This window comes from Pectinophora gossypiella, chromosome 10 (genome assembly GCF_024362695.1).
Source record: "Pectinophora gossypiella chromosome 10, ilPecGoss1.1, whole genome shotgun sequence".
Classification (NCBI taxonomy): Eukaryota; Metazoa; Arthropoda; class Insecta; order Lepidoptera; family Gelechiidae; genus Pectinophora; species Pectinophora gossypiella.
Window position 1 is genome coordinate 8,953,073 of NC_065413.1, and position 26,406 is coordinate 8,979,478.

The window sequence follows — 26,406 nt, forward strand, 5'->3', positions numbered from 1 at the left end:
TTGAACATGTAGGAAGTAGTCGCTTGTAATAACATGAAGAATTTAGTTTTTCTTTAGTAACAGTGTAAGAAATGTATTACAGCTAAACAATTTGCTAGTAGTTGGTGTAATTATGATACGATGAAGATGAGCCAGATGGCGGAGCGACCTACCTACATTCGCCAGTCATTAATGAGCACAGTGGCTACCGGTAGCCGCAACACAGTCGCAATCATAAAGTTAAGCTACTTCATATTTATGCTTCTAAGAATAGCTCAGAGCCAGTATTAAGAGATAAACATTATACTAAATAATAGTGGTCACAATAACACTGATAATGCGATTCACCACGAGCACATCCTGCGAACTTGTTTTTATTCAACATTTAAGATCTCAAATGCAAGTTTATTGTTTAAATAAAAATAACTGGTTTTAAGAATGCCGATACTGCAGCAACTTTCAAAGGAGTAGATAAGCGCTATACTTTATGAAAATGCGTTCCCACAGGTTAGCGAGGGGGTCATCTGATCGGGATCGATTATAGATCAAGAGAAAATATTGAGCGAGATGAGCGAAGATAATACTATTCTCCTTATGCGGGTGGTCACTAAATAATATGAAAGTAATCCTGCAGGCTCTACGAGGCACGAGGTTACAGGTCAAATAGCAACATTGAAGGATGCACATGTGATAAAACCAGTTTCAATGCCAATGTATGAAAGTTATCAAATGAAATGGAAAACGCAAACGCTGTATCTTAGTAATGTTGCATTAAAATGCAAAGTGGTTACCTTTGTGTTGCTTTCATTTATTTGATGTGAAATTAAGTCAGCGACTAGCTAAATATCATTGTTTGAATAGATTCGCATGGTATGCAAAGAAAAGGAGAATTGAATACAAATGATTGTAAAACGGGATATAGATCGCGTAGATGCAATATGGAAAGTAAAAGCACTCGTCTATAATATACGTAGACGGGTCTAATCTAATCAGAATTACTTAGCATAACATTAAATAGAGGCGTCATAAGTCATTCTTAATCAGGGCTATTTATGGAATTAGCACTTCATAAAAGCAATTTGTGCATTGCGATTCCCTCCGTTTAACTTATAGAATGGTCCTAAAGGTAGTTAAGGCGTTGCAAGAATGTGTAGGTTTACACGCACCTTGAGAAAGTTCACACAGAAAAAAGAAAACTAAAAATGTAGCCACTGTTAAACCGCAATAACATTGTTGCAGATCGGCCAACTACAACAACAAGACCGGGGAGTGTGTACTGTCCAACATGGACCGTATTACATTGGCGGGAACCAACTCTTTCCAACCGAACGAAGGTAATAAAACCTACAATAAAACATGACTTTTTCCTTTAACTGTGTTTGTAAAGCTGATTTTAACATCACCTATTTAAACGCAGACACGGACTACTTGGAAAACAATTGTGTTGAAGAGCCTACCAAACTTTGCGAGTTCAAGAAAATGGGGGGTCGCATTCTGAAGACTGTCGACTCAGTATATCAAGACGTTCAAACAGTTGAGGAGTGCAGAGAGCTGTGTTTGAATTCGCCATTCCGTTGTCACTCGTACGATCACGGTGACACAGGTGACCACGTCTGCCGTCTTTCCCATCATTTCCGTGCTACGCTCGCTGACATCCAGGTATTTCCCATTACAACAACCATCTCTAACAATTGACAACTGACGAATCCCTGGTGACATGAAGTACCTAAACGAGTTTATTTTTCAGGACCCATACTTGGAAGTTCCCGAAGCGGCAACCTACGAACTGTCTTCGTGCTACAATGTGTCAATCGACTGTCGTGCTGGCGACATGGTAGCACGCATTCAAACATCCAAACTTTTCGACGGCAAAATCTACGCTAAAGGCAGTCCCAACTCTTGCGTCGTGGACGTTAAACAAAGTTTGGAGTTCGAGTTGCATATGGGATACAATAACATTGAATGCAACGTTAAACAAAACGGACTTGGCAGGTGACAAAACTTTTAATTGCTTTAGCACTTCACTGACCAGTGAACACTAACACCTATGTATTAACCTAAGTAATGAGCTTGCCGTTAACTGTACTATTTCCGTTGTAGATACTTGAACGATGTAGTTATCCAGCACCACGATACGATCGTCACATCTTCGGATCTCGGTCTCGCGGTCACCTGCCAGTACGACCTAACCAACAAGACGGTTGCGAACGAGGTCGACCTCGGAATTCATGGTGACATTGAAACGGGACTCACCGAAGAGGTCATCGTCGACTCACCCAATGTAGCTATGAAGATCACAGACAGGAGCGGCGACGACACTATTGCTTCTGCTGAAGTTGGAGATCCTCTGGTAAGATTCGAAGACTTTCATTTATATTTTGATCACCTATACTTCTTAGGTTATGGCTTTTGAATGTTTCTAACAAAATGCTGCGTTTACAGGCTCTCAAATTCGAAATCATGGATCCGAGCTCACCGTACGAAATCTTCGTCCGAGAACTGGTTGCTATGGATGGTGTCGATTCCAGCGAAATTACTCTTATCGATAGCGACGGTTGCCCCACCGACCACTTCATCATGGGACCGCTGTTTAAATCATCGGCGAGCGGAAAGGTAAATCAAAATCAACGGTATTTGCGAACTTATAGCTATAATTAATATCATTGCCCACATTTATGCCCTAACAGTATGGTAATTTATGGTGTAATTGTAATCACAATGGATTGTGGCCTAATCACAAACACGTAATTAAAGATATTGAGCTGCGCCCTGCATCTAGATGTAAACTTATGAGATAGCGCCTAATAGATTAACGGTGTCCTGCCATAAACGAAGGCTTGAGAGCATATGTCTACCCTAGTGATTAATAATTGTGATTTCGGATTCTATTTCGGACATTTAAATTGTATTTCTAAAATAATTTCAGGAATTTATCTTCTCTAATCACAATTAAGATTGCACCATAGTTATTTTGTTTGATATCTAACTATAACTGTGCATTTTCAGATATTGTTATCGCACTTCGACGCATTTAAGTTCCCGTCATCTGAAGTGGTGCAGTTCCGTGCCCTGGTCACACCGTGCATGCCCACTTGTGAGCCAGTGCAGTGCGACGGAAGCCCGAATGACCTTCGCTCCGTCATGTCCTACGGCCGCAGGAAGAGACGTTCGACCCCTGCCACTCCCAACAATGACATGCTTTTGGTCCAGACTATCCAGATTACTGACAAGTTTGCCTTCGACAAGCAACGCGCCAAGAACGTCACTGAAGACTCGGTTTACGTGAGAGAGACCGATATAACATGCGTGAACGCCGCGGGGGCCATGCTCGCGGCCGCGGCCTTCCTGGCAGCGCAACTAGTCGTCCTAGCGGCGTGGACCTGCAGTTGGCAGCGCCGACGCGCGGCTGCCAAGGCCGCCGAACTCCTGCCCGGACCTAACGCTCCCTCCGCTCTCTGCAAAGTCTACGATGCCAGTTTCTCTCGTGCTCACCAGAGGCATTTCTAAGCATTTGTTGGGTGTCGACGTGATCAGTGTACGCAATAGTAGTTTATTTTGGTAGTTTAAAAACCCCCATCGAGTCCCAGCTCATAGGGCATCGTTCTTTTGAGCGCAGCCTGTACTCTCGGAGCGCAGGACGTCGATAGCGGTTACGTAATGGTGTTGTCGGAGCGCGCCTGCGCCGTGCGCTACGTACGGGCGAGGCGCGGGCGCGCGCGGCACGGACGCGGGGACGACCACGAGAGCGTGCGCGACTGTGGATGTATGTGAGGCCAGTGCGAACAGTTTCCGCCTGTGAGTGTGTGTATAGTGTGACGACGCTCGCTTGTCCCCGTGTCCGGCGCCGACGGCGGGACCCCGGCCGTGAGTCGTTATCGAGATCACGTCGCTCATTCGTTCACTTTACGCTCGGACTTCCTCATGTACGGAAGTCCGAAAACGTATTGTACCATATTTTTTTTAAAGTAGAATAAGCCTGATTTTAATGATAGTAATAAGTAAAAAGTAACATTTCAGTACCTATAAGTAGATAACCGAACGTGCGACCTAAGTCAAGAGACGATGGATTGACGGCCGTCCCGACATCGTAATTTATTTAATTTAGAATAGTTTCTTTTTTACATAATTTATGTTTGAAAATCGAATTATACCTATTTAATAAATTCCTAATATAAATAAATACCTAAACAAATAGTAGCTTACGTTTCCAACATGTGCTATTTTCTACAATATAAACTGAAAGTATTTTTATGTAATACTAGTGCCTTAAAATTGAAGTGTTAATAGCATTAAATACTCTAGACAAGTTTATACCTTTCTCATTGGCTCAGATTGTCATTACCTAAAATAAACTTTTCAGAAATATTATTCGTTTTATTTCATATTAAACCTAAATGTGTACTTAGATAAGCCCTGGAATATTTACCTTAATAACTTTCATTGAGCATACGAGTACAACAATTGGTCATTCCAACTGACGTTCAAAGGAAAACTTACAGTATATATTAGAAAGCTGGTTGGTTGACTTATTAATGACCTGAGATCGGGTGAAACGAGGATTAGCAACAGTCAACGATCGGTGCTTCGACAAAACATGGACATCAATGCAAAGAAGGTCACGAACCTCCTTATAGCAACTTACATCGTTAATAATCCATCAGCATAAGCTATTTACTCAAGACCACACATGTGGAATTAGTAGCTTCGATATTACACAATAAATTGACAAAAACTTTATCAAATAAATGTATAAACTCGAAAACCTTTAATGGAAATATGGGATCAAAGAAAACTCATTAATCAAACGATCAAAGACATCAAACATAAGAGATATGACTCGATATGATATGATAAGATTGTAAATTCAGAATTTTGAAATTTGAAAATCACTAGAATATGGTGTGCGCAAATGACCGATTAAAAATAAAGTCCAGACCTAGATGTGTCAAACATAGCATCACGTCTGTTTCCCCGAAGGGACAGGGGGTGGTGTATAATTGTGTATACAACCACTCCTCGCCAGCTATGTTTAAGTGTCATGTGGTGGCGAGCCTATTGCCATCAACCGGGCACAAATCTTGAATGCCCCATGATATTAATTATCTATCGATTATTTAGAAGCATCGGTATTTTATATTTATATTTGAGATCTACTAATAACCGACTTCATAATTTGTGGAAAACACTAGTTTAAGGTACCAACCTAATCATGTATGTAGGTAGGTAGACCCAGCCCCTTATAAATAAACGAAAGAAATAAAACAGAGCTACAGCTCGACAGCAATAGAGAGTTTAATAGAAAACATTTCGTATTTATCGTGCCTTCAAAAGAGGAAAGTAAAAGTACGGGCATACTAAAAACTAGCTATTCACTGATATCCACTTAGGGATTTTAAATAGGAACAAGAATTCTAAAAAGGTGGTAAGAATTCGCGCTTTTAGCGACATAAAGGTTGGATACACACGTATCGAGATGGGATCGGGAGGTGTCGGGCAATCACGTGTGAAGGGGCCAGGACACGTCGGCATTCGTGCTTGAGATCACATCTGAGTCTGGCACGCGACACTAAGGTAAACTGCACATACATTCCGCGGTTTTATGTTAAACTTCTTTTAGAGAGAATGGAAACGCTTTTGAAGAAACTCGGATATTGGAAACTGTTCTTTTATGGCTATGATTCACTTTCTCTGGAAACATGTGAGCAAACCAATGACGCATATTTGTAGTTTATTTATAATAATAATATTTATTTATCATTTATTACATTTGCAACATAACAGAAATCCATACCGTTACAAACAAGTTTCCACATAATATATAAAACATATTATATAACAGAACTAACAGGCATAAGTGGTTCAAATATTGTCCTACTGTCACGCATCACACACTCAATCGTACTTGCAAACAAGACTCAATTGTACTTGTAATACTGACTGACTCAGATATATATCATAGATAGATAAATCTGTGTAAAACAAAGCACCATTCCACTCTTGCGGCTGTAGGCCTCTGCTGAGGCAATCCGAAGGATTTTCAGCAGTGTTTATTTATTGCCATGAACAACTATGTGTAAACTCCAGAATTGCTAAATGATCAAAAATCGATAGACAAAGAATGCAATTCTATCAACTAACGATGTTGATAAATAGACCGAATATCTCAAAACCGTATTCGTCTAAAAGTAAAGTCATGTGCAGTCCCCTTTATACACGTGCCGCAAGGCAAAGCTCGCAGGCGAAATCATTAGTACACGCCGACAAAAAAAAAAAATGTCGCGCATTGTCTTGATCTACGACAGAAACTTACTAAGGAACAAGACGGCATTTTAAAACGCCGAGCGGCACAATGTTTCCTTATAGCTTTATAAAACCAACAACACAAGATTGAAGAACTCAGCATATGGAAATAACATTTCATAAATTCAATAGCAAACATAAACAACGCAGATTCGAGATGCGCAGGTACGCAATACGCAGCCACAATTTTCATAGACCTATAAAGCAAACGTCGATCGAATGCTACATTGATGCAAAGATAAAGTCGTTTACAATAATATGAAATATTCATGCAATAGGAAAATGACGGCGACCACCGGCGGGCAGTGCGTCGCGCGCGCACGGCAGAGCGACGAAAAAAAACATGGCAGAATAATCATAGGTTGACAGAGCCAGTCAACCGCCCACTGAAAATAGACAACAAACCGACGCCGTAAACGGAAGTCCTTGAGAACGTTTGAAAGCTCGGCAGTTCGAGGAAGATCTCATGGCCCGATCACTATCGACTCCCTTTACAATATCTTGTTCCGATCCTACTTATTGAGCGAATAGCTGAAGATTTTATCTCACGCTCGGCATCGCGACACAAATGAAATATTGCTTGGCCGGCTCGGTTCTCATGAAATATGTAATCTGATTAAGTATTACAATAAATGAGTCACGCTGGAAACTTAAGAGCACATCGGCCACTAAACGAACAATAATATAAAGAAAAAGACAATTACGGAAAGCATGATAACGTTTAGGGTTCTGTACATAGCTAATGAATGTATAACTCAAAAGTTACTATAGAATTTGTATGGAATTATAAAGAAGTTTAAGTTTAAGTTAGTGTATATGACATAGTTCACGACTGTATTCCCAGTTGGGATAGTCAGAGATACATCTATCGCAAGTTAAACTTGTACGCTTCATCGAGCTCTCTGTTAGACTAACGTGATAGGTGATGGGATGTTCTGTACAAGAAAACAACAACAAACAAGTCAAAACATAAAGTCTATTCAATTTCTTAAAAAATACAACCCAACTACGTAAAACGTTGTCAGTGATTTAGTCTGTATTTTTTTTTGTATTTTCGGTGTCCGTATGTAATTTATGTAAAAAATATGTTAGTAATTTCGAACGTAATAGTTTTTTAAGATCTTTCAAGTGATACCAATAGCAATGGTGTACCTAGACGAAAAAAAACACGTAAATCATTTTCATTTTACAGCAAAATATTTATTAAAATTTCAAAATACCTAGCATATATATCCAGGTTATCTGGACCGTAATAAAGAGTTGATTGATACCTCATTCATTAAAATCAGATATATTACTTAGGAGCTGCACACTTAACTACATACATAGACTGCTAAAACTATAACCTTTCCTTTCCGTTTTAACGTAGTCGGGTAAAAAATAAAACCTAAGTAATAATAATGGCTTTTCTGTACCAACATACATTAAAAACTCATTTACAGAATACAAATAAAACAATTATGAAAAACAAGATATACTGCTCTAGAAAGACTAATACATCTAAACAAGTAAAGCAGAGTTAAACGACCAACGATAATTCTTGAAAACAACGGCATTAGAAACAGAAAACCCGCATAATGGCACCTTACTCGTAATGACATGGAACTATTCGTCTTACAAACTGTAGAATCGCGCCAATGCGGAATCCAAATAAATCAGTTAGATGGTTGTACTTAATTTTTATTGATATGTGTAACTAAGATCTATTAGTAGGTCTGCCTCTAAAACGACGCTATTGTCGTGCTAAATGTGCATTAGCTAAGCCTTTTTAAGGAGAACTAGCACACACTTTCGCTAGGAAAGGAAAGTAAAAGAGACAATGTCTTCTCACCTTCCTAAATATTTAGGAGAAATTCGAGATTCATTTGTTCTCTTTAAATCTATAAGTTGACTTTGCTGAAAAGTATGAATTAGCATTTTTATGTTTGACTTTAAGGTATTGTCTCTTATGTACGGAATCAATACAAGATAACGGTTCGTTTGCGTTTTATTATTTTTAAAGAGAGAACAATAAGAATGCCAATAAAAAATGCGAACAACTTAGTTACACACGCATGCAAACAGGATTTATGACAATAACATGTATGTGAGGATGACATGTTATCTTACTGTGGGACCGAAGTATAGATAAAATCTTTGACATGCGAGCTTACAAACAACCGGCCGAGGGACAGGGCAACGGCGCCTTTGGACAATGGCTAATTAATATTATAAGCTCCCAACGATGGTTTACAACTTCAGATAATTTCGATAAGTTTTTATTAGACTTCCTTCACGGACTTTATATAGGTATACAAGTAATGTCGGTACTTGACCACTACTTGGCTAATATAATTTTATCGTTTGTCATAAAATGTAAAATATCACATAAAATGATATACCTGTCTAGGACACCGATATTGATAATGGTTTGATAGCCAATGCAAGTGGATAATAGAAAAAGAGTAAAATCAATTACAGCCAACTTCGTATGACATATATAAAAAGTTGTTATCTTACTAAGATCGAAATGGGCATCATAATTATGCGTACTATTTTATCGCAACTTGCGTTTAGTTTTATTCGTTAGGTTTAATAATGAATAAATTCAATGTACGTCTCGAATGCCTTTTAAGGATAGATGCGAGAAACGTGAACGCGCGTTTTTAAGATGCAAAGTAGTTGAATAAGTACAAGACGTTGGCAGTTCCATCGTACCTGTTAGCAGATCGTAAATCAGGAGGGAGTGAAGATTGTGGAAGCGGGAGTGGATCACGATGCGCGATCGATTTTGGCTCATTATACAAAGATTACGCGGCGCCGGCTACGGACATTTGCCGCGCAATTTGTGTACTATTTGCATCGGTTCGTCCTGAGCAATCCTGGTCACGCAGACTCTCCCAATGCGAAAATAAACAAATAAATACTATTCCACAGAAGTAAGAAACATGGAAGCGTTATGGAAGTAGAAAGCGCAATAATCGAGCGTACCTACTCGATACTTAAACTAATCATAATTATATAAGCAGACATAAGCAAAACGCAAAAGGTAGGTAAACAGCGTACCATACTATATCGTGCATAGAATATCAAGATCGCTAAGTTTTACTGATGGTCTCATCCAGCGAAGATTTTATAGGGATCGATACGTAAATAAGTGGGCGGACCGTCCAATTTGTTGACTTTGAGATCCTGATTGTATGTTTACAGACGGATTCGTGATGAGGAGAGCATTCAATACATCCATTCAGGTGGGTGGTGCGGACGACATCTGTCCCGGCTGTTGAACTCATCATACAATGTAAATAAATATAGTTTATGTGATAATTTTCTGAGATAACAGGAAGCATTAGCATTAAGTACAATAATACTGAAATCGTGCGAATACATTTTAAGTCCTGGAATTTCCTGTATTTTTAGTTATAATGAATTTTGGAGAAAGATAACGAGGGTTGGTAAGTATCAATTATGTCCGTAATTTGACTGTAAAGAAGTAAAACAAAGTGCATGTTTACTGCAATTTCCTCGACGATAACCTGTCGAGGTATTCAAAATTGTGTTCAGCGTGCAAAGATGACAGCCCACTGACTAATCGTGATGATGAGTTCTGCGAACGAAGAATTTGGAGACTCACAACTAACGGTTTATGGGTCTTCTGTTCCTGCATGCATGCATGGAAGATAAGTTTTAAAATTTAATTACAATATTTTGTCCAATTTATGTGGAATTCAGAACATTGAAGTGTCTGCTTTCTGGGAAGTTTATTACAGTGTTACATTACATAAAACATAAACTGCCTATATACGTCCCACTGCTGGGCACAGGCCTCCCCTCAATCAACCGGAGGGGGTATGGAGCATACTCCACCACGCTGCTCCAATGCGGGTTGGTGGAGGTGTTTTTACGGCTAATAGCCGGCTAATAGTGTTACATTAGCACAGCAATATTATTATCTTCAAACTTAAAACTATATGCGTACGGAAACATCCCAAAGTTATAGATACATAATTTAAATAAAAAAGACACGGAAGTTCCAGAAAACAAGTTTTTCTAATCAACATTTCGCCATTTTTCGTGAGACAGGGCCGCGGTTTCCGCGGTCTGAGCGGTCATCGGCTTTGTATTATTCCTATATCCGCTGAAAAGATGAGCGCTTGCGCACAGTCGGAAGTGATCTCCGCAGATCACGAAGCGCGGACGCTCGCTAACAATGCGCTAATAGGCGATCGTGTTCGTGACCCCGCCTCCCGCTCGATAATATTGTCCGAACTGACGGTTACTATTATTGCCTGCTTGTTTCTTATTATGTAAGCGTAAATTGTGTTTACCAGCCGGCTTTTAAGAAGGAATCTGAGTTGTTTAGCGCATTTATGCCCGCAATGAAGCAAAGCACGCTCGTAATCTTGAGAGTAAAATGTGGTGGATGATAGCTTCTTGTTGACTATTAAATGAGATCCTTATTTTCTTGGTGATGAATAGACAACTATCATCAGCTTTAGAGGCTTCGCGTTCTTTTGTTTTTGTGTCACCGTGTGTAGTGTATGAATTGAGCGCCTAAATTCATATGAATGTCGTTAACAGTTGCGGTGAATAATAGTATAGAAGTTTATACTTTACAGAATAAGATGTTTTGATGCCGATATTGAAGTGTATTAGATGTATCCTGCCCTTTTGACGAGAAGCTGTTTATGTAGAGTATTTAAAAAAAAATACTTTCCGCAAGAATAAGCACAGTTATTCCTTACATCAGATGACATCAGTTTTGCATTTTGAACAGCGCAAACGAATCGCGATGCGCTCACCGGAATGAACCCGGTGATCCTACAGAGTTATGCCGATCATTTTTTGCTGTAATCAATCAACCAACGTATCCACTCCATGACATACCCTGGAGTAAGTAAGAATGATTGTTAGGTGCGGCGCAGACTGATGACAAAGGACATTGAAAGATTTTGTATAGACTCCGTATCCGTGTCTATCTATGAGCCACAGAATGTGTTTGTTAGAGTCGCAAAAATATTTTAAGTTAGTTTTGAAAATGGAAATTTTTTTGAGACGAAAATGGTATAAGAATAGATAGTCAAACAAAACTAATTGAAAACCTAAATCCTCATAAAACCCCACATATATTGTAGCCACAGCAAAAAACCTGTTACGCAATCCATCCATTTTCTGGGTAGAAAGATTATATAAAGAAGGATATATGTGTGAAAGGTATGAGTACCGAGATTACGACTAACAGATGAATGGAAGAAGAATACACGTTGTGCCCAGTCTTCTTAAAGTGGAATAAGAGCAGAAGGATGATGGTTGATGGTGAGCAAAATACTGCCAATGTACCTGCTGAGATATTTCCAATGAAATTTATTGGAATCATATCTGTTGGAGGGTGGGGATGGCTTAATCCATGGCTAGCTTTTTATCCACGACAAATCAATAATGTATAGAAACTTATACCATAACGTGGGTACAGTCATGAGCAATATAATGTCCCCACTTTAGGACTCTGTCGCATTAACATTTTTGACATTTAGTGAGACTTACAGTTTAATTTGTCAAAAAAGTGAATGTGACATGGTACCAAAGTGTATACATATTAATGCTCGTGACCGTACACGGAACACAAAATTGCCGGGCGCGTGATCTGCAATAACCGCGTACTACCCGCGGGCCGTGACAGTTTCTGTCTGCCAGACAAAATTGTCCGCCGTCTGCGCAACGCCTTACTCGATGCCGTCAGAATCCAATAAACTTAATATGACTTTGACATATGGTTTTGCAGTACGAAAATTTCGACATTTGTAATTGGTTGTTCGATGACCGTTTTGAACTTACGTGAATTGTTTCGAACTAATCACATTTCATCAGGAACGTACGTCGTACGTCTGGAATGATGGATCACACACAATTATTTGAGATATATAAAAAAATACATATTTTTAAAGCATTATGAGATATTTATATCCGCTATTTGTCGATCAGTGGCTGCCTACAGACAATAGACATATTGTAAAGTTTTTCTTCAAGTACCTGTGATGTTTTTTCCTGCTGAAGTCTCATTATTACTGTGGGTTTGATATAACATTTATTTTAATATAAATATAACTATACAATCAAAACATCAGATAAGGATTAAAATACAATAAATGGCTATTAAAAAAATTAAAATTACTTACGTATATTTTTTATTTCACAATGATTTCACATAGGTAACAATGAAAAAGTAACAAGTAAAAAAAAGTTCGCGATTTCAGTCTCTGGGCGGACATATTAACTTTGGAGCATTTATCATACAAATGTGAGAAATATTCCATTATTACATAAGTAACTTGTTTTTAAATAGGTTTATCCAAATTAGATCTCTAAAAATAGAGTCGTCCTTCATTTATGATAAGAGCAAGACAAAGATAGAGGTATTTATAGAATTGACAAACCAACTGGACGTTCTGTTTGTGGCTCCTCGATTCAGCACCAATATAAGTTTGTGAAACCATGCATATTCCGTGCTACATTTTCTCTCTCGTTCCACTTACCCTGAGTCGCTGGTCGGCTACAGTCCACACCCGGCTGGCGAAGTCATTGGAAGCCCCCACTATATAAGCTCCAGTGGAGTCGAAGTCGACAGACATCACACCCGCGTTGGACCCCACCAGAGTCCCTTTGTTCTCCACCATACCTGGATCATAGAATGATGAATAATACTACATATAGAACGGCAACTCTTCGCTCCCCACCAACGTCTGAGTTAGGTTTACCTCACCCCCCCCCACCCCCCACCCCCCCGGACATAGTTTAGACTTGAATCGTATAGCGTCAGACGTCACACATACAGACGAGCGTGTACGATAACGTCAGTGTGTGGTGTCTGTGTACAACAAGGTTGTTTGTAGGATGTGTCAGGGGTGTGCCTGGCTGCAGTTTGAACTCATGATTATGATCTTATCTGTATGATTAGGGAAACTCAAATCGTTGTATTTGATGTTATTCTACAAGTTAATAAGGACTATAATAATAATGTAATTGTGATAATGTTAGCGTCAAATCTAGCAACTCCCGATGCGTAGCTTTGTTATTATATGGCGCGTAGCAATGGGATGATAAGTAAGGTTTTTTATACTAGGAATATTATTTTGTGACCTTTTTATTTATATGAATAATTGAGTGATAGAGTGAGAAACAGTGTGATAAGAGAGAGATCTAGTGTAAAAGACGATACAGTGACTAAGATTAAAACGGGAATGTTAAGTTGGTTTGGACATGTAAGGCGGATGAAGGATAATAGGATTACGAAAGCAGTATATAAAGCGAAGGTTGATAGTTGAAGGTTGATGGGGGCAGAGGAAGACGTAGTTAGAAGGACGTACAATGACCTAATTGGATATGTCCTTAGAAAAGGTCCAGTACGATCTACTTTGAACCCTCGTGCGTGTATGGATTGATGAATGTGGAGGAAGCAAGAGAAGTATGTCAGCATCGAAGCAAATCAAAGCCCGGTGGGAACTCGGTAATAGGCGTGAGTTTATGTATGTAAGTACGTATGTAATTGGATATAGTCATCTTTCATTTCGCTCCGTAACAGTGACGTCAGTATAGTATATAAGACCACTACGGTCATTGTAGCAAGGATATTAAAGTCATCTAGAGTCAGACACTTGTAACGCTATATGGTTTAAGGCCTAAAGTCCTTTTCAAATCCAAACCCCATAGTTTAGTGTCTGATTTTGATATCTGGAGAGTCTTAAAAATCTATGCCACTTTTTGTTACTTTCCTTTTAAATATTCACGTCGTTGTTCAATTTAATACGTAACTCTTTGTCATCTTCATTAACTTTAGAGCTTATATTGGTGTAGCATTCTCCATTCTTGTCTATTCAAGATCAATTCTTTAACTTTAGTAAAATATTTACTTCCAGGTCCAACCAATCTACGTATTCAATAACGTTTAACTAGCTCTGAAGACAGCGAAATATTTTAGCACAAAGTTTTCAATAATGTGCTGAATAAACATACGCTTAAGCGAAACTTCATTAAAAGTTCTACAACAAACCGGCTGCAGCATTCGTTAGATTTTCGAAACGCATGCACGTTCCAATGCTGAGAATGTAGTAGCGAACAATCTAGAATCTACGTAATGGGTCGATATTGCGGATATAGTCGACATGCGAGTCTATTAAATTCATAGTTTATTGAACGCAGGACTGAACACAGAAATATATTTGATTTGATCGACGAAAGAGTATGTTTTAAACGTATCCTAGTATAGATGACTTGTCTATAAGAGGTCTAAAAGGTTGTGAGATATTGAAGAAGACTTGTAAAGTGAAAATACCAGTATGTTCTTATACATTTCAAAACGATTGTAGTAATCGTACCATAGTCATAGAATAAATAATTATAAATAATTGTTTTGGTATTTGACAGAGTCAAAGAAAAATTATAAAATGCTAATCTAGAAATATAAAACAGTTTACGACGGGTACAAATCGATCAAATTTTTATCTTCATCTGATCTTAATTATGAAGTAAGTACCTAAAAATGAGTACGACGTTTGACTGCGTTTATTGATGACGTCACTACGCCAGTTCCTTTCCATAGAAATTTCATTTTGACGTTTCGTAAAAAGTATTTCATTTGACTATGTAGTCAAATACATGTTGCTGTAAAGTGTCTAATTTCTCCTATTCCGCCATAACACCTTTTGAAATTACGTAAAATTGTACTATTTTAAGAAGTACCTATTTTCTTACCTTTGGACACGTCCCACAATTTGACTTTTCTATCAGCACCTCCCGTTGCTACCATACTATCTGTTGGACTCCATTTGACCGCATTCACTTCTCCATCATGAGCGTCCTGGCAATGCCAACAAGAATATTTAAAAAAAAATATCAGTTTTAAAGTGTGGCGGACCCAAATAGTTGGCCAGCTAGTTCCGCCCACATGCAACAGATGGCGCCACATTCAATAGTGCAGTCTTCAAGCAGTCGTGAAACGCGATATCAAAGTTTACACAGCAAGACGCAGATATACAGCTTCCAACATAACACCGTTGGATCGTCGATCCCTAGTCACACTATCAACATGTGGCTAGCGGGGTCCTATGCTCAGTTCGGTACCCCGAAAACAACCTTTTGGCGGCAGCACCCCCACGCCGCCAAACTCTCGTAGAGATACATAAACTACATACGTTATACCGGTTATACGTCACTCTCCCCCATCACTAAACTGGAGGGGGTATGTAGCATAATGAATCAAGCTGTCTATTGCAGGTTGTTGGAGGTATTTAGTTAATACCTAGAGTTCGCCGAATATTTAGAGTATACAGCCAGGTGAACGATAATGATTCGTTCTACCCATTAAAAAAAAAACTCTAATACAGGGTGTTAGTGAGGTCGTAACGAAAACTTTGAGAGATGATTCAGACCATGATTCTGAGTTGATATCAAGTGGAATTTTCCGTCGCAAAATTATGGAACTATAATTAATAAAAACACTAACATTCTCATGAATTTACCGATAGGAATTTCTACTTGATATTAACTCAGGATCATGGTCTAATCATCCCACTCAATATTTGTTACGGTGTCACTAACACCCATACGCACCTGTATCGTACTTGTACGGGGTGTAAGTAACATCATAACGAGTACTGAGGGGGTGATTCAGCTTATTATTTTGAGTTAATATCAAGTAGAAATTTATATAGCAAAAATATAGAATTGATGAATTTTGCGACGGAGAATGTCACTTCATATTAACTCAGAATCGTCGTCTGAATCATCCTCCTCAGTTATGCGTTACGATGTCACTAACACCCTGTTTATACAGTTTGTGACTGGATGCTCTACAGACCCATTTGGGGTAAGCGTCATAATAATCGTACTCTTCAGTCTGCATCTTCACTCATTCCTTGCCATCCACAACCACATTTCTACAGTAAGTTTTTTTTTGTTTTGTATACAAAATTTGCTAAAATCACGTTAAAAACAAAACGGTCGTCATTTACAAGGGGAAGTAACCCGAGATAGTCCATGGTGATAAACTTCACTCAAAGTACTGCAAAAGTTTACGACAGTGAAATTAACGGAAGCAATAAGTTGTATCGTGTTAAGAAAATAAATCAACAAATTACTTCTGTTGTCATTATTTCTCCAATTTATCCTCCTTTATGAGGAAAACTTCCTCCATATAAATAGAGTTTATCAAAGGTTTATTATTTTAATAGTGTAAATCCTGTAGTTTTAGTGATTAACAAGATTACGTGAAGGTACAAGATTACATGTACACGAATTTACGCTTCCGTTGTGCTGTAGTTTCGACATAAAACAGATTTAATAATATATTATTATTTAGAAATAGACAGTTGAACAGTTTATGAAAATATCAAGAATAAATACTACTAATTATTCGTTACGGACCTAGTACCTACTTCTCTATTCTGTGGTTACAGCTATTCCGAACATGTACAGTTATCAAAGACTTAAATAGTGCTGTCTACTTGAAATAATTAAGTGTAAGAATTATATAGGGTTAGTTATAGTGGCTGTTAGTCCACCGACCCGCAGGGGAGCAGCGTGGTAGTATGCTCTATAACCCCACTGGTTGGTAGAGCGAAGGTCTGTGCCCAGCAGAGGGACAGTCATAAGCAATATAATGTACCCACTTTAGAACTCTGTCGCACTTAGTCACACGAGACTTACAGTTCAATTTGTCAAAAAAGTTAATGTGACATGGTACCAAAGTGTATACATACTAATGCTCGTGAGCGGACGTCAATAGGCTGTTTATGTATGTATATCTATTAGAATGTGCACCATCAAGTGGTTGTCGTCCGACTATAAGCTTTTGGGTACACTTTGGGGTAAAGTAGCATTACTCACAAATCTGGAGGCAACTTTCGTAGGAAGTGTTGTCGCGTAATAAGGTATGGAGTCCATAATTTTATCCTCAGCAGAACTGCCTCCGGAGCCGCCACTACTTCTACTGCTCCCCTCCCTAGCTGCCTCCTCCAATTCCTTTCTCACTTTGTCGCTCTTTTTTCTGGAAAAAATCGTTTCTCAACATTAGGTTTCGGAAGAAATTCTTAATATAGTTCAAGCCCAGTTGATGAAAGGTCTAGGTGAGTAGATTTGGAACAAATGAGAATAATATTTCTGATGATGACACGGAAATAGAGAGACATTATAGCAACTGGGTATAACAATCGTTACCTGTGTAAAACTGTGAATTAACCTCGAACCAAGCGTGAGGCCTAAGCGTCAAACTCAAACGCCAATCAAACCCAAAGCTAATTATCAAATCCCATATTATTCAAATTGGATCAAGGTCATGCTCAATGGAAGCTCCATTTCAAAATAATATTACCGCCAAACCAAACTATTTATAAGTTTATTTATGATACAAAATTTACGTCACCGTGCATATGTGAAGCACTATTACCCGCCACGCGACTTCGCCAGCTTTTGGCTAAATCAAAACTTTGCATCATTCGTTTTAAGATTTATTTTAAATACATGCGTCTGTTTTCAAGCGCATGCGACGAGATTTTTAAATATACATGCATGTTTCTGACTTTCAAAATATGTTACACGATATTTTCCTTAATGATGTAGTATTGTCTGTGTTTGTGGGCCCATATTTACTTAATATGAAAACTAGGATAGATGACAAACGATTTAGATATATTATCTATTTTATAATAGGACATAAACAACATCCCCAATCAACAAAACAAATAACAAAAAAGACCTGTAGCTAGGTATACAATAGGTACGTAGGTACTGCTGAAGTAGGTAATAAATTTTTGATTGATTCCGGATAATGTAAAAATCCCGTGTTAAATTTACTTCACAAAACAAAATCATGCACACACAGTGAAAACTAAAATAAATTGTTAGATATGGTTTTAAAACGTAACATTCTGATCACTTTATTCTCCCCATACGCCAAACATTTCTATAAATAATTACGTAGAGTCAATGAGTGCTAAGAAACAAACCAATGCAAAGGACACGAAGTCAAAAAAAAATAGACAGAATTGAAATGTCGAATGATCGATCCGTCTGAAAATCAGTTGAATTTGGAAAGATTGTAATGAGTCAGTTTCAGAGTGCAGTTACGACATATATGGGCCACTTTATGAAGAGGTAAATGTTTACTTATGAACGCCACAATGCCTTCAATCCACCACAATCCTCATTCACATTGTGTCAAACTCACCCGAAACTAACTCTACCAAACGTGTTGATGAAAAACGCGGTAGGGCTTGACCTGTTGAACAAATTAAACAAAAAGAAGCAAAACAAACATAACTTCTGCAAGCTCTATAAGCCGCGTGGCACACACAACCCAGTCTAATCACAACATTGTAAATATAATTATACTCTAGGACGTTGTCCAATGTGCAGTCTACTGTTATTTGTCATGTACTGAACCGCTGAAAACAGGGACATAGCAATATTTTAGTATTTATTCCTGTTTTTTCATATATTATACAGGTAGCACACACAGTCACTTCATTAGTAGTTTGTGTGACTTTAGCAACATTATTTTAAAAGTCGTCACTTGTTGGAATCAAACTGAAAGACACGTTCGAATACTATTATTTATTATTTAAAAAGCCATAAAGCAATAAATACATGACAAATACCCAATCTATAGTGCAGTGCACATATAATCTAATATAGCAGAGACATCCACTAAACACTTACTACTTACAGGCAATTTGTGTACTTAAGGTATTGACCGTATGCCCCATAATTGAAAAATAAATTGTATATTGATTACATTGCACTTAAGACTTTATTTTTGTATATGAAGAGTACTCTATGCAGTGTCAAACATACAAACTGCTTAATTCTGTTTCGTAAGATAGTGCAAATTGTAGAGGAAAATATGAACACGAATTAGTGTCGTTTGTCAAACACCTTACGGATACGCACTAAAATGAAATCTCAAAGTAAAATCGTAACATGCTCAGGGTATATAAAGTGACTTACTTGAGGAAATGTTCATTTTCTTCGTTCATTTTATCAGCATCCTTTGCTTTGTATTTTATTAGCCTCTCCACTAAAGCCCGATTTTCATCCTGGGAACACAGATCAAATACACTTGGGTTAAGCATTTTCACTTTAGACATATCACTACATTGTAAGTAGGTAAGTATATACGTTTCACTGGCTACAGGCCTTCAATATTGTTTGGAAAATGTGTATTAAGTAGACATAATCACATTTCTCCACTGTGGCTTGAGAAACTTTACGCTTATCTGTAAGTAATTTAAACGACTATCATACCTTTTTAAATAACTTATTCATTTTATTAAATTACTATGAACTTTCAACCCCTAAACGAAACAATCTTGTTCAAAATTTTGCAATATACTGAATAAGTGGTGTTACTCGAGATAGATATAAACATTTTCTATAAACAACGACAATCACATGAGAGTCGTAAAATATACAGCGCGATACTTTTTCTCACGTTTGTAACATAAAAAAATAATGCATAGCAGACAATGTTGGTTGTAGAAGCTGTCTTGTGCTAGGATATAAATAAATTAACTTAAATATTATAAAGAGGTCAGTTTGTGTGTAGGAGGTAATCTGCGCATCTATTCATCCGATTTTAAAAAATATATAAAGTATATATAAAAAAAGGAAAAATTGAAGGGAAGAGAGGAAGTGGTAGACCTAGGATAACATTTATGAAACAAATAAGAGAAGGTGCACCGTGCAGGTCGTGTCGTATCGGGAGGTGAAGGTTTTGGCGGGAAGAAGAGAGGAATGGCGATTACTCCACCGACAAGAGCGCAGCTCTTAAATAGAGAGAGATAAAGTATATAAATAAGTCCTCCCGGATTAGACATACTGCTGTTGCATGTTATCCTCAATAATTAAAATATAACTTCAAAAGATCCTCGCAGGCTCCTCTTTCACATCTTCTCTCTCACTCCTACACCATTCGCTGTGTTATCTGAGGCTACACTACTCTTTTCAATTTGAGTTTAAATAAAAGAATAGAGAGATTACTAGGAGATATTAATACTAATATACTTGTGTTTGTGTGTGCAATAATGTGTTTATTTATTCTTATAGTAAGTATATTATTATTATGTAGCCGTTTTCCGTGACTACTCCATACAGACTTGGTAAATTACATGCTAATTTATATGTTATTATAGTACTGTACACAGCTACAAAATCAATGATTTGACGAGGCAATCTGTTGATGGCTTCAGCAGTTTTCACACTTAAGTGATTCGACAGCATTATCAAATCCATGTTTGGTACAGTTGCGAAATTAATTTCATAAAAAAAACATCTTTCATGAAAACACCAGTGATACGGTGTTGGAGCAATGAGGACATGTTTCCTTTAATTTCGATTAATCTGTATCTTTTATTTGCCGATTTGTCCCATTATCATCATCGTCATTTTTGCCAATTTACCCAACAACCTTCTTACAACTTTCGCGCCATAACTTGCAAATGTGTCGTGTCATTATTTTAACACTTTCAAGGACAGACCGTCTAATGACGTTCCGATTCCAAGGTGTCATAGAATCTATTACGAACCATCAATGACCCATGGTCTCGGGGTTAACAGAGAGTAATATGACACCTTGGGATCGGAACGTCATTAGACGTTCTGTCCTTGAAAGTGTTAATAGCACACATTTATAACTACAAGAAAAAATTACACCTGACAATCACATTTTGTGTTTTTTTTTTACCAATACTTTTCATCTGCTAACAGACTTATAAAATTATAAAACATGCTGGATATGATGGACAAAACTGTGAATCGGCTTGGCATCCCGCCACATTTTGAATGATGCGATAAAAATTTCAATTTCCAGCGGAATAAATGGCACAAAAACTATCAAAGACTACTATGCCAAAAATATAAGTCTGTATAAACAATAGCACGCATGCGTTAGAGTAACGCTCGTTTTTATCGCCTGACGAAATTGTAGGATAACAGGCGCATGAAGGTAAAGCTATTCAAAGAAGACGCTTTATTATTTCAACTTATTTTTGGTAGGAAAACAAGACATGCAAAAACGAAAATAAGTATTAAAATTAGCGAAAACCAGAACTCGCAAATTAGAGTTCATAGCAAAAACATTTTTATTTTTATTTTATTCTTAAAGTTTTACATTCAGCCATTACAGTAAAAAACAATTCGACTGAAACAAACACATATAAGACATAACAATTATTATTATTTTAAATAGAACAATAGCGAAATGCCACATCTGTGAATGACTTAAACTGCTGAGTTCGTATTCTTGATTCTGTGGAGTGGGTATAAGTACAGTTTAAGTATAAGGGTAAAGCTTCGTCATAGGGCGCGCCGACGATTCAATACCATAGTAGATATAAAAACAAGTTTTTCTATGTAGGTATGTTTTGTCTTATCTCGAGAACCAGTGAACGGATTTTGACTACCTATAGGATAAAAATTGTATTCAGACGAAGCTGGGATGACGAAAATAAAAGTTGGTTTGTCTACTATTCTGTCCCACTGCTTGGCAAAGGTCTCCCCGTATTTCTTCCAGGATTCCCTCTCCAGTACTTCCTCAGGCCAGCCTTACAGGAAACTGTCCAAATAGTCGCGCCATCTTCGCCTCGATCTGCCACGCCTGCGTCTGGGTCTACTCGGAGGCCATTCTTCTACCTTCTATTATTATAAAATAAATATATATATATATATATATAATTGAAAAACTATACCTGAGCTTTTCTTAATTTCTCTTCTATAGAAGCGAAGGCTATTTGTAAAGCTTGGTGTTCGTCCCTTAGGACCTGGTTCAAGCCTTGCAGCTCACTCATATTGGTTTCGTACATTTGGATTTCTGCTCGCAGAGACGCTATTACTGCCGTGTTTTCTGAAATTCTGTTGAGCAAAAGGAGCTAGATTTTTAATATGTATGATATGCCTACTTGATTTATGACCTTTGATGATAATAATAAATAAGCATACCAATAAGGAAACACGAAAGAAGGTCCTAGGAAATAAGTACAAACACACTAGGGCAATAGAGTTGATGAAATTTAAAACTTAACAGATAATTTTATACAGCCTTTTCTTAAAGTGCTGGTCAACAAGCAGTAGTTTTCATCGTTTTCAGCCTTAAAATTAAAGTTTTTATGAACTAGACGAGATCCCGAAAATGTTGGGATCTCGCGGGATCGATATTTCCAATCCCGCGGGACCTCGAATTTTTATCATTAGTTACCAATAGGTGAAGGCGAGCGATTTAAAAATAAGACCCCAGGACCGTAATACAGACGAAGGCGCGCAGCAATAGATCAAGATTGAGTAAGAGAAATGTGAAATCAACAATCGCACCAGGCGCACCCAATGTGTGATGTGTGAATATTTAGAATATTCAAGTTATGATAAAACCCAAATGCCATGCCTAATGACTTTATCTTATTGGAATTAGATCTTGTTTGTGACATGAACTAAAACTAAAATGTGTCTTAGTTATGAAGTATTTTACATAACCTGTAAAGCCAAAGGGGGTTGGTAGACCGACAAATATACAGCCAATTTAATATATGCCCTAAGAATAATGATTTATATACTGTACACCTTACTGTATATATTATACTGTACAGTGATAGTTTGTTGGTTTATTGCAGTCCAGACATATACTATAATCTAACATATTGTCGCCTTACAGTCAAAAACATTTAGGTGCCTTTTTGAAAAATCACATTCTGATTTGATTTTCTTCAATGAAATCTTGATTTCTTGAAATTAATTACATGGTTTTCACAATATTATTATATGAGGCGACAATAATATTATTCAGAAACCTAATGATTAAAAAGAGGAAAAAGAATCAAGAAAAAGGACTCGCCCAATTGTACATGCTGTGGGAGTGTCAAGAACTTTAAGCATTTCTTGGTGGAGTGTGACCAGAACAAAGAGATTAAAAGGAAATTATTCGACCAAAATCTACATAGACGAGAGATTGGTTTCCACTTGGCAAAACTTGTATATAAATAATTTCTCTTGAGAATAACTATCCCTGTACTACATGGTGAAGAATATTGATCTTTTGTAAAGTGATGGTTTTGTCATTGAACGCTGTAAACTATGAGGCTGGCATAACCATCAAGAGTAGTTCAAGCCTCCATAAAAAATTTGATAAAAAGAATAGAAATATCTAACACCACAGTAAATGTATTATCCGTTCATCTTAGTTCAAACACACTCCATTTACTATCAGTTGTATACTTACGTTACATCCTTATTCTGAAGCTGTTTCTCTAAATCATGGACTTTAGCATTCAGGTTTATTATCTGTTGTGCACTTTCTCCTCTCCGTCGGTGTAAAGAAGTTAGCTCTTCTTGCTGTATTAAAATCTTCTGTTCTAATGCTTGTATTCTCTCATTTGTACCACCTCCTGTAAATGGAAAGGTAAATTCTTTCAGTATATAAGGTACTTCTATGAATAACATAACATATATGGCCCGTATACATCCCACTGTTAAGTACCTATTACACAAATATATAAGTATTTACTGTGCAAGGTTTTTTATTTAGACCATACCTGCTCCTGAAATAACACTGTCAGTCCCAGAAAACCTTATCCGTTCATTGACTAAAGTCAGCTGCAAATTTTCAGTTTTCAGTGTATTCACATTGTCAAATAAACGGCTCTCTGAAATTACATAAAATTAAATTACCAAAAAGTATATGTTTTGTTTACGAATCCTAACTAGAGATTGGTAAGGCTGTTCTAAGAATTAGAATGTTCCCTTATCATTAAGATTATCATTAACTAATGATGAGACTAATGATGATGACATATCTTGAGTATCAAAGATAAACAGATAAATCATGATGGAACAATGGATGTGATATGAGATTCTAGACTAGATGGGAGTAGTAGGCATTATATTATAATATATAGATTACAATGACTATGAAATTGATACGCACACCAAGAATCACATTATAATATAAGTTGTCAACAAGTGTAGAACAAAGACAGATAGTAATCATAGGTTATGTTACTTACGAAAGGATATTATGTCCTGAAATGCAGATGTTTCGTACTTATTCCTTGCCCTCAGTTGGCTGATAATGCTATTTCTCCATTCGCCACCTTCCATTTTAATCTGCTTGATTAATTAGAGATGCAAACTAATTAATTACAAAGTTGTGTTATCAAAACAAACAGTGATCATGATGTACCAGCGTGTGAGCATTACATAAACGCGACACACATATCCCACATCCTCCTGCGTGTTTTTTTAAAAGACTAAGCATCAAGTAACCTGTCTATACAATTCGAAAAACAATAAAAGTGATTATTTCTGAATAAACTTTTGACAACTACCATACATGACAATATGTTATTCTGACATTGACATTTTGTTTTCACAATGTTACCATTTCCATACTTCAAGAAATTCACAAATAATAGACTTTTTGACTTTGTTGTTGGTATCAAAAGATAAATTCGGTAAACTGTCAGCGTGAAATAAATAGCATTTGATTTGACCATGACCGACTTATCAAGTTATTGCCTAATTACGTCCACAAATGGTTACACACAAAATCAATACTGAATTAATAAACAGCATGGACGATCATTATTAAATATTAAAATAAATTATTTGCTCTAAGAACTTTATTGCCATGAGGGACTTTCCAAGCTACGTTTCCCAAAATAAATATAGATGGCTTTGTACAATGTTGCTTTCATTTAACCTTCTAATTTCATGGTTGACAGACATGCATCTTTTATCTGTGTTTTTGGGTATAAATGATGACCCTTGTTACTACACCGTCTACACCCAGTCACAATACAGTTTCTACCCATTATTATATTAATTAAAATAAAGAGAAGCCATATAGGTGACAACATTCTGCACTGTATGTATGCCTCTCCCGTTATATTATTTAAAAAATATATACCTGAGCAATGAAAAAATAGGTAATAATAATGGTTAAATCCATATAGGGCAATCTAAATTTTGTCTGGGGAACATAGCCTGGAAAATCCCTCATTAACACAGTTGATAGAAAAGTTAACATCTTGCAACACCGGTATTTGACAGTTTTTCTTCTTAAAAAATAATGGACATGATAAATAGGTATGTCTGTTCAGCCTAGTTATTAAAAAATACAAATAATTAATCGTGTTTAAGATAATCACCAAAGAGAATAAATATAAATAGGCACATTTTGGATTTGAAGCGAATAAAAACAGGAAATCTCTTAACGTATCTTCTTATGCATAGGCAATGTGTCCTTTTTAATATGACGGTTCATAAATATTATAATATCCATCTTAGAACTTAGTATCCAAAGTGGCTGGAAGTTGTAACATTAAAGGATTGCAGGCGTGAGTACGAGTATGTTAGGTAGGTATAACATAAATTATAATGATAAGACCTCCTTCCTTATAACAGAGAAAGTCTAACTTACCTAGTGATATAAATAATATCTTATAATAGTCGTAATGGACAAGAGGCCTATATAATATACCTATTTTACGGACAAGAGGCCTATATACCTATTTTACCGTGTACATACATACTTACATAAACTCACGTCTATTTCCCACCGGGATAAGCAGAGACTATAGAATTGCATTTGCTTCGATCCTGACACACTCCTCTTGCTTCTTCCACATTCATCAATCGCTTCATACACGCACGCCGGTTCAGAGTAAATCGTATTAAACCTTTTCTAACAATATCTCCAATTTGGTTAATGTAAGTCCTTCTTTTATTTTTTTGTTTTTTTTTTTTACTTAGCACTTTCGCGGACGAGTATGCATAGGAATTCGTGTTTGCACTACTCGCAGTGACGGGCATTCTTAAGCATTCCAATTTTACTTCCTTATTTTGGACAGAGGAGCTATTGCATTCGTATTCCTCGTATATTTTCAAGAAGCTGCAAGTTTAGTGTCACATTATACTCAATATTATCGCGAATACTGTCCTACTAGAACGTTTTTGCACACATAGAAAAAATGTCTCCCCGCCGACCCCCCTTTCTCACGCACACTGACGCAGATTGCATAGCGTCTGTGTTTGTTTGACGCGTTCCTTCAGTCGCTCGGCTACTGCGCCGGAGAGTACACACATGTTATGTGATCGATTTTGCGCGAGCCG

The 26,406-nt window shown here is 37.2% G+C and overlaps 2 protein-coding genes across 3 annotated transcripts in view; one reads left to right on the plus strand and one right to left on the minus strand.

Annotated features, from left to right (window-relative positions):
• The window catches only part of LOC126370045 (uncharacterized), a 52,917-nt gene extending 48,646 nt beyond the window's left edge, over positions 1 to 4,271 (plus strand). The window contains exons 7-12 of the mRNA XM_050014687.1: positions 1,219 to 1,313; positions 1,397 to 1,638; positions 1,727 to 1,971; positions 2,080 to 2,329; positions 2,422 to 2,592; positions 2,986 to 4,271. Of these exons, the coding sequence (XP_049870644.1) occupies positions 1,219 to 1,313; positions 1,397 to 1,638; positions 1,727 to 1,971; positions 2,080 to 2,329; positions 2,422 to 2,592; positions 2,986 to 3,486 (1,504 nt within the window). The 3' untranslated portion in view covers positions 3,487 to 4,271. The remainder of the gene's footprint in view (positions 1 to 1,218; positions 1,314 to 1,396; positions 1,639 to 1,726; positions 1,972 to 2,079; positions 2,330 to 2,421; positions 2,593 to 2,985) is intronic.
• Positions 1 to 24,642, minus strand: part of LOC126370058 (autophagy-related protein 16-1) — a 175,892-nt gene extending 151,250 nt beyond the window's left edge. The window contains exons 1-9 of one of the 2 annotated variants that reach the window (XM_050014705.1): positions 24,300 to 24,642; positions 23,829 to 23,939; positions 23,516 to 23,681; positions 21,996 to 22,158; positions 19,258 to 19,346; positions 18,479 to 18,529; positions 17,140 to 17,299; positions 15,007 to 15,112; positions 12,792 to 12,934 (exon numbers count right to left, since the gene is read on the minus strand). In XM_050014705.1, the coding sequence (XP_049870662.1) occupies positions 12,792 to 12,934; positions 15,007 to 15,112; positions 17,140 to 17,299; positions 18,479 to 18,529; positions 19,258 to 19,346; positions 21,996 to 22,158; positions 23,516 to 23,681; positions 23,829 to 23,939; positions 24,300 to 24,393 (1,083 nt within the window). In that variant the 5' untranslated portion in view covers positions 24,394 to 24,642. The remainder of the gene's footprint in view (positions 1 to 12,791; positions 12,935 to 15,006; positions 15,113 to 17,139; positions 17,300 to 18,478; positions 18,530 to 19,257; positions 19,347 to 21,995; positions 22,159 to 23,515; positions 23,682 to 23,828; positions 23,940 to 24,299) is intronic. The other variant, XM_050014706.1, reaches the window with a different exon arrangement.
• Between the last annotated feature and the right edge of the window lie 1,764 nt (positions 24,643 to 26,406).